The sequence below is a fragment of the Ranitomeya imitator genome, chromosome 1 (genome assembly GCF_032444005.1).
Source record: "Ranitomeya imitator isolate aRanImi1 chromosome 1, aRanImi1.pri, whole genome shotgun sequence".
NCBI classification, from domain to species: Eukaryota; Metazoa; Chordata; class Amphibia; order Anura; family Dendrobatidae; genus Ranitomeya; species Ranitomeya imitator.
This window is the reverse complement of record NC_091282.1, coordinates 287,491,570-287,504,538: the sequence shown is the minus strand read 5'-3', so window position 1 is coordinate 287,504,538 and position 12,969 is coordinate 287,491,570. Positions and strand designations below refer to the sequence as shown.

General features: G+C 46.4%; 1 protein-coding gene across 3 annotated transcripts in view; it reads left to right on the top strand.

The window, feature by feature from the left end:
* Positions 1–1,027: 1,027 nt before the first annotated feature.
* ZDHHC8 (zinc finger DHHC-type palmitoyltransferase 8) overlaps positions 1,028–12,969 on the top strand; it is a 119,964-nt gene continuing 108,022 nt past the window's right edge. For all 3 annotated transcript variants that reach the window (XM_069756106.1, XM_069756107.1, XM_069756108.1), the window contains exon 1: positions 1,028–1,230. In XM_069756106.1, coding sequence (XP_069612207.1) covers positions 1,127–1,230 — 104 coding nt within the window. In that variant the 5' untranslated portion in view covers positions 1,028–1,126. The remainder of the gene's footprint in view (positions 1,231–12,969) is intronic.

Genomic DNA, 12,969 nt, shown 5'->3' with positions numbered 1-12,969 from the left:
CTGCCAGCAGTGCCCGGTACCGCTGCCTCCCATCCCCACTGCTGTTAGCAGTGCCCAGTACCGCTGCCTCCCATCCCTACCACTGCCAGCAGTGCCCGGTACCGCTGCCTCCCATCCCCACTGCTGTTAGCAGTGCCCAGTACCGCTGCCTCCCATCCCTACCACTGCCAGCAGTGCCCGGTACCGCTGCCTCCCATCCCCACTGCTGTTAGCAGTGCCCAGTACCGCTGCCTCCCATCCCTACCACTGCCAGCAGTGCCCGGTACCGCTGCCTCCCATCCCTGGCCGCAATGGTAACGCTGCCTCCCATCCCCGGCCGGTGTTCGGTACTGCTGTCTCCCATCCCCTGCGCCCGATACCGCTGCCTCCCATCCCCGGCCGCAGTATCCGGTACCGCTGCCTCCCATCCCCGGCCGCAGTGCCTGGTACCGCTGCCTCCCATCCCCAGCTGGTGTTCGGTACTGCTGTCTCCCATCCCCAGCGCTCGATACCGCTGCCTCCCATCCCCGGCCGCAGTATCCGGTACCGCTGCCTCCCATCCCCGGCCGCAGTGCCTGGTACCGCTGCCTCCCATCCCCAGCTGGTGTTCGGTACTGCTGTCTCCCATCCCCGGCCGCAGTGCCCGGTACCGCTGCCTCCTATCCCCAGTGCCCGGTACCGCTGCCTCCCATCCCCAGTGCCCGGTACCGCTGCCTCCCATCCCCAGTGCCCGGTACCGCTGCCTCCCATCCCCAGTGCGCGGTACCGCTGCCTCCCATCCCCGGCTGGTGTTCGGTACTGCTGTCTCCCATCCCCGGCCGCAGTGCCCGGGACCGCTGCCTCCCATCCCCAGTGCCCGGTACCGCTGCCTCCCATCCCCAGTGCCTGGAACCGCTGCCTCCCATCCCCGGCGTCAGTCCCCAGCAGCACTCGGTGAGGATCTCGGCGGATCCACCTTAAGGCGCCGCTCCCGCTCGCAGAGGGCCGGGCCGCGGGGTGGGATTTCCTGTACGGGCAGGTCAGCTGTTCTCCCCGGGTCCCCTCCCCGCTCACTCGCGCTCCCTCCTCCGTGGATCGTGCGGTCAGTGCCCTCTCTCCCCCTGGTGCCTCTCTCTTGGGATCTGACTAGTGATGTGTGACCTACAGAATGCCCAGCAGCACCGGAAAAAGGTTTAAACCGACTAAATACATCCCCGTGTCCACTGCCGCTGCCTTACTAGTGGGGTCCACCACTTTGTTTTTTGTTTTCACGTAAGTACAGGCTGGATGTGGCCGGGGCTGGCGGGGGCGCTGCTGCGGGAGGGGCCGGCATTAGGCTGGTGACTGCAGAGAATGGAGCCCTCCAGGCCTCGGTGGGCATTGTGGCTGCCAGTGCTGCGCTAGGCCCGGAGACCGGGCACCGTGTAAGTGTATGGATGTATATGGCCTATTGTTCCTGTGTGGGGGAAGTGTGGGCCCGGGTATGAGGAGCCTGGCAACCTCTGCTGGAGCAGAGACACGACCCCCTCACTGCAGGGCAGGGGCGGCCAGGCCGGCAGGAACTTTGGGTAAGGTGGTCTGTGCTATTCTCCAGATTCAGGTGCCATCATCTGACCTGGCCCCGTGCTGCATGCAGTGATTGGCTGGCACCGCTGCCAGATGTGCCCTCTGGCTTTATGACATGATTGTTTATTCTGCACTGATGTAACCGGCTGCCCAGGTTATTACTGTGGTCCTGCACCGCCGGGAATATCTGTATGATCCGCACGTCTGTCTGTCTGTATATGTCTATGTATCTATCTGATTCACAGGTCTGTATGTCTGTCTATCTGATCCGCACATCTGTCTGTATATGTGTGTGTGTCAGTGTATCTATCTATCTGCCTGTCTGTCTATGTATCTATCTGATTCGCACGTCTGTCTGTCTGTCTGTATATGTGTGTCAGTGTATCTATTGGTCTGTCTATGTATCTATCTGATCCGCACGTCAGTATGGATGGATGTGTCTGTCTGTATGATACATATGTGTCTGTCTATGTATGTGTGTGTCTGTCTGTATGATACATATGTGTCTGTCTATGTATGTGTGTGTCTGTCTGTATGATACATATGTGTCTGTCTATGGATGGATGTGTCTGTCTGTATGATACATATGTGTCTGTCTTTCTTCCATGGTGACTCCTGTGACGCCACTTACATCTTATCTCATGGGACTGATATCTTCTGTAACTTGCCATACCCCACCAGGGTCATATAATGGCTGCCCGGTCATTCATTCCTTGCAGGCGCCATTTGTTTTCCCAGGGCTGCGGCATTAGTGCGTGTGTGTATAATAAAGTGTAATGAGGTTTATTTTCTGACCTGCGCTACCTAAGCCCCATATAGTGGGTGTTTTGTTAGGCTAGTTTCACACTAGCATTTTGAGGAGCTGCGGACCTCTGCCGCTAGCTCCGCCTACTTCTGCATGCGGTCGGCGTACCTATCTTTATGGAAGCATCCGCATACAGCGGCACGACCTGCGTACCTAATGTTAAAGATAGGTACGCAGGCCGCATGCACGCCGCATGCAGAAGTAGGCGGAGGTGCGGCCGAGGCTTCACGGAGGAAGTCCGCAGCCGTCCGCAACGCTAATGTGAAACCGGCCTTAGTTGATAGTTAAACATCTGAATGAGGCCTTGGGATGTTGTCTGTTTTGCATGTAAAAGGCCGGTTTTCATCATTTTGCTGGATCCAGTTTTTGTCTTTTTGTTTTTACCATCAGTTTTCTTTGTATTTTCTTCTTCTCGTTGGGAAATGTTGTTGTTTACATATCTTCTGCCAATGTAACAGTAAAAACCAGACAGCACTCGGACCTGTGCACTTCATGGGCAACTGTGAGCCACAAATGGGCTAAAAAATTAAACTTCACAATGGTTTTTTTTACGGACATTTTATATTCCCAATAAAAATGACCCTGGCTGTAGACTAGTGCGTGCTTTCAGTGACAAAATAGGAAACCTGGATGTGTGGTTAAGGCTTATGTGCCAGTTCAGAGGAGCGTATATATGGATAGCACACTGACTGCGTGATAACCTGTGTGACCGAGGACATCAGTGATTTCTACCTGCACATGGGACCATGGCCTGTGAAAAGAAAATGCACTGGTTTGGTCCATCATACAGAGGAGGTTGTGAAACGCAGGCCGATTCTGCACCTCTTCGTTAGGCCACATTCACATCAGTATCTGTAAGGCTACTTTCACACTAGTCCGTCGGTACGGGCCGTCGGCCCGACGGACAGTGTGTTAATGTGGCACAACGTGGGCAGCGGATGCCGTTTTACAACGCATCCGCTACCCATTGTGAGATCCAGGGAGGAGGGGGCGGAGTTTCGGCCGCGCATGCGCGGTCGAAAATGGCAGACTCAACGCCCCAAAAAAGTTACATGTAACGTTTTTTTTGTGCCGACGGTCCGCCAAAACACGACGCATCCGTCGCACGACGGATGCGACGTGTGGCCATATGTCGCAGTATGTTGCTAATGCAAGTCTATGGAGAAAAAACGCATCCTGCGGGCAACTTTGCAGGATGCGTTTTTTTTCTCCAAAACAACGCATTGCGGCGTACAGCAAACAACGCTAGTGTGCCAAAACCAGGAGTGGGTGATAAATGCAGAAGTGGTGCATATGTTTCCATTATACTTTAACTCTGATTGCTCCAGGGGGGGGGGGTTATGCGACATTCTTATGGGTAGAGCTCTTTTTCTTGTCGTGGGTCATGAGCTTCCGTATTTTGGCCAAAATATCAACTAATACCTCACATAATTTTTTTTATGTGTTTTTTGCACTTTTTTTTTCCCGGGTGCAGTTGGGCCCATTTTTGTCTTGTAAACTGTGGTGTCTGTTGTTACAGGCGCATCAGAATTTTTTTTAACATCGGAAACTGTATTTGCTCCTGCACATTTTAATATCTGCTGATGTATAAAAACAGATGTCATACAAACGACAATTCAGATGAAAATTTTTCTGGAAATTTACCATTTTTTTAATATGTTTGTGGGAACTTGACCTCGTGTAGGCAAGACGCTGTGTCGGAAAACCACGCTGTGCAGGAAAACCACGCCGTGCCGGCATGTGACTTTGCCAAAGCGGTGCAGTTTCTAATTGATTGTCTATGTCCGCATCTTTTTTGCAGCTAAAACTGTTTGCCAGCAGTAAGCACATGGACACTGATATTATGTGTATGTTCACACAACGTCTTTTTCAGGCGTAAAATGCCTGAAAAACGTATCAAAAAGCGTTCAAATGAATAAACATAAGCAATTCCATGTAAAAAGAATTTGCTGTGAATTTGTTCAGGATTTTTTTATTGTCTTTTAACCTTAAAATTTCTAAAACACTAAGTTTTTAAAATAAGTTACATGTTAATTCTTCTGGCGTTATTCGCACTCTGTACTTTACAATGTAAGTAAAACCGTATGTGGACACGGTTTAAAGCTCTTTGCATGTTGGCTGTTATGTGTGTCATTACCTACAAGACATTATTGGTGTATTCATATTGTAGCTTTTCCAGATTTTTCAGTTTGGGAAACTTTAGCAAAAACTGTGACGTTTGAGTAGTGAACAACCCCTTTAATAGATTCTGGTAATCCTGATGTATTCCTTAGGGCTTAGTCAGATGGCTGTGTAACACAGACGACTAGATATGGGTGAACAACGGTAAAAAAAAAAAAAAAAAAAGTTTGGTTCAGGTACCAGAACAGTACCGGACCCCATGGGGGACCCAAAAATCTATTGTTTGCCTCACTGTCATCTGAATGACGACGCAGCAGACACTGCCTTTGATCAGTGGTAAGATCATTACCACGGGACACAGTCACGGCTCCCACGCTGTCAGACAGCATAAGCCCACAGCTGTGACCGGAGGTAAAAAGTTTACTGTTGCCTGGTTATCAAGAATAAAGATCTTCCTTCTCCGTTTTTTTTTTTTAACTATTAAAAAAAAAAAAGCGTGGGGTTGCCTCCATTTTTGACAACCAAGCTAATGCAGGCAGCTGGGGGGTTGATATTCTCAGGCTGGTAAGGAACCATAGATTTTGCCCCTACCCGCCTAAAAAATAGCAGCCCACAATCATCCCAGAAAAGGCGCCACTATTAACTTAACAATTCTGGTGCTTTGCCCGGCTCTTCCCACTTGCCCTGTATCGGTGGCAAGTGAGGTAATATTTGTGGGGTCGATGTCACCTCTGTAATGTCAGGTGACATCAAGCCCACAGCTTAGTAATGGAGAGACGTCTATAAGACATCTATGTGATGCTTGAGTGTCGCCTACTATGGACAATGTAAGGTATTCCCTATTGAGTAGTGGTCCGAAATGAAGGTTTGGGGGGCAGTTCAGTGGGCACTCAATAGTTATACATTAGCGAAACTTGTTTTTTTTTACCGATAAGTTTGATTATATCCATTTTTTACAAGTTAGTACTCTTTCTTTTTTTTGGTCTTGGCTTTTTATACCAGCCAACATTAATTATTTTTAAGTCATTGCTACTTTTGTGTTTGACTCTGGAACATTTCTGGATGATATGATGTAGTCAAATTACAGCAAATTGTTTTTTTACAAGGTTTGATTCTTGGCCTTTATGGAAGAATTGATTCCATTTTCATAATTCTGCACTGTGCAACCGCTAATTTTATTTTGGCAAGAGTAGAATACACCATGAAGCAAAGTTTTTAGTATAGAAAGTAAAGTGTTGGACCTCACAGCCGTAGCTCAGTTTTATGATGCCATATTGGGGTCCCTGTTCAACTACTTAGAGGGGGTGTCGATTTAGAAAACTGGGACATAATTTAGACAGAAAATAAACATTGTGAAATACTGTTCTCCCCAGAAGGCTCCATAGGACATTGCTGCAGGGACTCGGTGTGGCACCGCGCCGGCTCCAGCACACGGATAACTGAATTAAAGTGACATTCCTTGGTAGTTTGGTCACTTAGCGCTGTAATCCTACTTTTGACAAGGAAGTTAACCAGTGGATCTTGAAAGTTACCATACTTCATATGTCCAGACAGGACCAGCACATACTATAATTTAGATGCCTTCATTATGAATTGTGTCGGAATCCATTGATCAGAATGTTTCTGATGTTAAGTCTCGGGTGTAGTTCAGTAATTATGATTGTCAAAACTTAAATACCGTACATAGATTCAAGATTAAAGTCTGTCATGCCTCAGTCAGTGAGGAATATATGGAGTTTGGACTAGCTTTAAAAGGGGGTATTGACATGTGTTAAAGGGGATTTTCTCAATTTGTATACCGTATGTTGCTTTCTTCCTGATTATTTTCTTCCAGATATAATCACATAATCACAATAAGTACAGTGTTTCACATCTAAAGTGTAATGTGTACCTGAAAGGAAGTCAAATGGTATAGCAGATAAGAATTGCAAAAGTCATTTACCAGAAGAAGGAAATAAGATACTGCAATAATAACATAAGCCTACAAATAAAACATTCTTTTTCAGGTGCCAAGGTTTTTTTTTTATTAATGGTTATTTTGAGAGTGCTGAATTTAAAAAAAAGAAAAAGAAAAAAAAAAAGCCCATTACTTTTGCTGAATTGGTCCTAGTTTTTGAGATAACTCATCCATGAAAATGATGCATTCCCCAATGCGACTTGTGCGTGATAACAATCAGGGTGGTGGAGTCGGAGTCAGTATAAAATGGACCGACTCCAACTCCTAAATATATATAATACTGGAAAACAGGAAAAAAAAATCAAGTGCTGTGAAATTCCCCCCAAAAAAGGATAATTTCACAATTTTATTTATTTTTTTTTTACCATGTTCACTAAATGCTAAAACTGAGCCGCTATTATAATTCTCCATGTCATTACAGGTTCACAGATACCAAACATGTGTACGTTATTTTTTATTTAAGTAGTGAAAAAAAAAATCCAACATTTGTAAAAACAAAAAAACATTTTCTGAGACGTGTAGTGTCTCCAGATTTCAGTAACTGGAGCTGGGTGAGGGCTGATTTATTTATTTATTTTTGTGTGCGCCGAGCTGATGTTTTTATACGTTTATATGTTTCATCACCTGTTATTGCATTTTATTGCAATGTTGCAGCGCCCAAGAAAATGTACCGTATTTTTCGGACTAAAAGACGCACTTTTTCCCCCCAAAAAAAGGGGGGAAAATGGGGTGTGCGTCTAATAGTCGCAATGCAGGCTTACCTAGATGGCAGAGGTCCGGTGGCAGAGGTGCGGTTGCGGGGGTGTGGCGGCAGAGGAGGCGCAGTAAGCGGGGTCCCTTTCCCCGGTATGGTGATGCAGCAGGCCCGGTATGCAGCAGAGCCGGGTGAATCCTCTTGTTATCGGTGGTGGCGGCCATTTTCCGGAGGCCGCGCGTGCGCAGATGGAGCGCTCTGCTTCCTGGGGCTTCAGGAAAATGGCCGCCGCGATCTCCATCTGCGCACGCGCGGCCTCCCGCGGCCATTTTCCTGAAGCCCCGGGAGCAGAGCGCTTCATCTGCACACGCGCGGCCTCAGGAAGATGGCCGCGCCCACCGATAACAAGAGGATTCACCCGGCTCTGCTGCATACCGGGCCTGCTGCATCACCATACCGGGGAAAGGGACCCCGCTTACTGCGCCTCCTCTGCCGCCACACCCCCGCAACCGCACCTCTGCCACCGGACCTCTGCCACCGCACCTCTGCCACCTAGGTAAGCCTGCATGGTAAGCCAGGGACCCCTCTCACGCCATACCTCTCACTGCACCTCCTGATCCCAGCACCTCCTGATCCCAGCACCTCCTCATCCCAGCACCTCCTCATCCCAGCATCACCCCACCTCTGCCGACACCTTGCCTCCTGTGACCCTGCTCTGCCACCGCCATCCCTCAGGTAAGATACTGTAAATTCGGACAATAAGACGGACCCCCATCTTATAAAAAATCTTTTTTTCTGCAATTTTCACCCCAAATTTGGGGTGCGTCTTATGGTCCGGTGCGTCTTATAGTCCGAAAAATACGGTAATTCTGCACATCCACCTCCTATTGATTTGAAGAGGAGGCGGATGTGCAGTACCCTGCTGCAGCCACTACCAGAATACAAAGCAGCTCCACAATCGAGCAGTTCCGGCCACCGAGAACAGCTTATTGGAGGGGGTGTCGGACTCCGACCGATCGGACATTGGTATAAAGGCACAGATGATTGGCCTCGGGGAGACCAAAACATCCAACACCGCGGAGACACCATCACGTGTTTCTCAACGCAGTGATTCCAGAACACTGCCCCCATCCCTTATGGGAAATATGCAGATGCATGTAAAGAAGCTGCGGAGACACCATCACGTGTTTCTCGATGCAAGCAGTGAATAGCCAGGCCTTTCCCCGGGAAGGAACAACCACGGGAAGGGCAGCATCCTATGAAGGAAAGCTGTCTGTGGATGGATACCATGCTTGGCATAGGTGGCTTTCCTTCATAGGATGCTGCCCTTCCCGTGGTTGTTCCTTCCCGGGGAAAGGCCTGGCTATTCACTGCTTGCGTCGAGAAACACGTGATGGTGTCTCCGCAGCTTCTTTACATGGATCGGACATTGGTGACCTATCCTAAGGCTAGGTCATCAATGACAAAGTAGTGGACAACCTCTTTAATCATGTGAAATGCATGCTCGATGGGGTTGAGATCTGGTGATTGACTCGATCATTACCGAATATTCCACTTCTTTGCCTTGAAAACTCCTAGGTTCCTTTCTCAGTATGTTCTGGGTCTTTGTCTATCCGTACTGTGAAGTGCCGTCCAATCAAGCTTGCTGCATTTGGTTGAATCTGAGCAGAAAGTATCGCCTTGTACGCATCATAATTCATCGGTTTGCTTCTTTTTTCAGAAACATTAGCATTAAACACTAGTACATTCGAGCCATTGGAAATCATTTATGCCCATGCCATCAGATTGCCTCCACCATGTCTTACAGAGGATGTGGTGTGGTTTGGATCATGAGCCGTTCCAAGCCTTCTCCATACTTCACATCATTCTGGTACAGGTTGATTTTAGTTTCATCTTCACAAATAATGCTTTTCCAGAATTGACTGGCTTCTTTAGATGTTTTTTTTTTTTTTTTTGGCAAAGTCTAATTTAGCCTTTCTATTTCCTAACTAGTAGGGCTTGTTTCCACTTGCGAGAAACACGTCCGTGTCTCGCATGTGGAAACGAAGCTCTGGCGCCGGCACTCCGGAGCGGAGAGTGCGGCTCCATGTGTTGCTATGCGGTCGCACGCTCCGCTCCGGAGTGCCGGCGCCAGAGCTTCGTTTCCACATGCGAGACACGGACGTGTTTCTTGCAAGTGGAAACAAGGCCGTAGACTTAGATACTGAAACACCTAAATCCTGGGGAGTGTTCTTCACTTGGTTGGATGTTGTAAAGAGGTTTTTCTTCATCATGGAAAGGATTTTGCAATCATCCACAACTGTTGCCTTTCCTGGACATCCAGGCCTTTTTGAGTTCCCAAGTTCACTAGATGATGGATTAATGAGGGGATAGCCCACATAGCCTATCAAAGAGCTTCTGAAACAATTATCAAATTACTTTTGGTCTTTTGGTCCCTTTAAAAAAAGAAAAACAGTACCTACATATTAAAGAGCTGTAATTTCTTAACCCTTACTCCAATTAGGATGTGAATACCCTCAAGTTAAAGCTGACAGTCTGCACTTTAGGCCGGGATCACACTTGCGAGAAACTCTCACGAGTCTCGTGTCTCAAAACCCGGCACTGCTGGCGACTCTCGGAGCGGAGCGCTCGGCTGCATAGAAATACATGCTGCCGCACGCTCCAGTCCCTGCTGCCGGTATTGAGACACGAGACTCCTAAGAGTTTGTCGCAAGTCTGATCCCGGCCTTGGCTCATACTGATTATATAACTGTATCATGAATATGCTTCGGTAAATTGCTAAAGTGCCAAAAACTTGTCTCTGGACAAAAATTTCTGGACCTAACTGTATAATCGCAGATCTTTATCAGTAAAACTTTATGGGAAAGTTCAAATCAAATGGCAGAAAAAATGCAAAAAGATCAAAATGTTCTTCTTGACAACCATTAAAAGTAAAATATACAATATTCGATAATATACTGTAAAATTTGTCAGCTAGTTATAAAAAAAAAAAGCCATGCCATAGGAAAAAAAATAGAGGAATAGCAGTATAGCTACCAGCCTTATTGATCTAATCTATATTGCTGATGCTGTCCCAGTGAACCCATTTTAGCTTTATTTGAGATAGGTTCCCCCCCCCCCCCCCGTAGTTAAAGTGGATTCTGAGTAATATGGGCACCAAGACTTTCTCTCTGTTAATATAGAGGGCACAGTATATTTTTGCTTTTTCCGTTTATATCCGTGGAACTGTTGGGTTCTGACTGCATTGTCCTACCGCTTTGGTGACCTTTGACCTCACGCATTGCAGGGCAGGTTACTGACCGCCATTAATTACCCTTAGCATCAGCCCTGTTCTGCACGTATTGAATACAGATGGGGCAATATTCTGGCCATTTGTGGAATATAAGGTAGTATACTGCAGGGTGTACTGTACACGCATGGGCATTTTTTCACACCAGTTTAGGCGATGTGGAAGGATGACGGGATTAAGAATTGGCTATTCCCGTGTTTGCGATCCTCCTGCTTCATTGCCATGATCTTCTAATTCTATAAACGTCTCCCCATACATTAAACTAATAGGTAGCTAATCCTGGCTCTCGGGAAGATAAGAAGATCGCCCTGCCGTTTATAGCAAAGTAGACTGGCCGATATCCATGACGAGGATGGATTATACATCATTGCGGAGGATTCTTGGGTTTATGCTATAAGGACTTAGAATAAGTCTAATAGATGCACAAGTGTGCACATGGATTTAGATTCAGTGTATCGCAGATATCAGCATTTTATTGGTTCTGCTTGAAACAACCAAAAACTACAATGAACTCGTTTTACTAGCTTATGCCCTTTCATTCTACATGAAGTTAGTCACTCTGGCTCGTTTCTCTAGATGGCTTCGGTTTTTGTATATTTTCTTTTCTTTTAAATAACACTGTGGCTGCTAGGTCTAATTACGGCAATATACAATATTATTGCTATTCCCCTTTAATTAGACCTACCTGAAGTGACAGAACCTGTGGCCGTAGAATTGGTAGGTAATAATGGATCTATTGTTATTTTAGACAATCGATAACCTTTAAAGGGGTTGACATGACTTTCTTCTGACTCCATCATACCCTTGGCTTTGGCAAACGTTAATGTGTTCTCCGTGGGGAGAGGGTCATATGCTGGTGACAAATAATTTGGCAGAGGCTTATCTGCTTGCAAAGCCACTTTTAAGGCCTATACATTTGGCAGACAGATCGGTGTGCGACCATCTGTACAGCATCACATCACACAGAACCCCTACATGATGTTCTGGCCATCACATACTGGTATATATAGCCTGTGTACACTGAGCCTCCTATGGTCTCCAGACCAAATTTAGGAGTTGGAAATCTCTTTGTAAGGAGCACTTTTGTAATAAAATGCTAATTTCTATGTTTTCTAGTTCTGGTAAGACCAGCAACGTAAGAAGCGATTGGTTTCATAGCAATTCCTATATGTATTCTTCAAAAAAATAAGGCCTTGCCATTACACACACATTTTCTTCTACAGCACTTAGGCTACGTTCACATTAGCGTGGCGCGCCGCTGCGTCGGCAACGCACGACGCACAAAAAAACGTGCGCAAACGCACGCAAAAACGCTGCGTTTTGCGACGCGTGCGTAGTTTTTTGACGAAAATCGGACGCACGAAAAATGCAACTTGTTGCATTTTCTTGCGTCCGACGCTAGCGTCGGAAACGACGCACGTGTCGGAAAACGCAACAAAAAAAACGCACGCATCCCCCATGTTAAACATAGGGGCGCGTCGCCGACGCAACAGCGACGCACATTAGCGGAACGCTAATGTGAACGTAGCCTTACTCTTCCCTGTGGGATGAGAAGTCTTGTACAGACATCTTCAAGATCACATCCCAAGAACTGGACAGTCTCCCGTGAGAGGCTGCCTCCCTAAATGCCCTTTTCACAGACCACTTTCTGTTTTGTCGCCACCTAAAATTAGGTTATTATACAACATTGTTGACAGTATTAAATTAGTACAAGCAATAATTCCTATAAAAGGAGTTGAAATAAAATGTATTGTATGTAAATGTAATGTACTTAATTTTAGCTCTTGAAGTTTTAGGCCAAAAACTTGCAAGATCTCGCTGTTCATGTGCCTGACCATAGTGTCTGTTCGAGGAGTTTACTGTATAGAATACGGACAATGTATTGTTAAAAGTCCAGGTGGATCCTAACAGATCCCTCAAACTACTGTAGCTGAACACCGTCAAATTGTGGGATAAATACTGATCTACCAATCCAATTGATCATGCGTCTGTTGTACAGAGGTCATCTGTGGTCATGATCCTCTTGGAAGTCAGACATCGCTCACAATTTGGCCTTCAGTGGTTAGATCTCTGTTCCCTGTATGAGACATCTAAAGATGTATATGGTGATATGTGTCATGACTCTTGTGGTCAGCGAGACGTCTTCCTGTCGTCACATTACCGGGCCTCGTCCAAAGCATCCTCTTCTTGTGGACGAGAAAGCAGAAGTGTGAGGATGTACATTGAAGCCGTGTGCTTGGGACCTGAGGTGACCTACAGATGGCTGTATCTTACTAGCTATGTTTTTGTGGGCTGCAAAATGGATTTTCAGAACATTTGCAGCATAAACTGTCCTTCTTTCTAGATTTGGATCCCTTTGAACCTTATCTAGATATATTTATTCCACATTCTGGATCACAAAACATGTCTTTAGCCGAACAGTTTAACAGTCACTTATGCTGTATACAGCAGTACTGGTGTTTTGTTCTATATAGCGCAAGCAATCAAATGATCACAGGTTCAAGTCCCTGAAGGAGACTAACAAATGCAGTGTAAAGGGAAAAATATGTTTTTAAAAAATCTGAAAAAAAAAAGTTAAA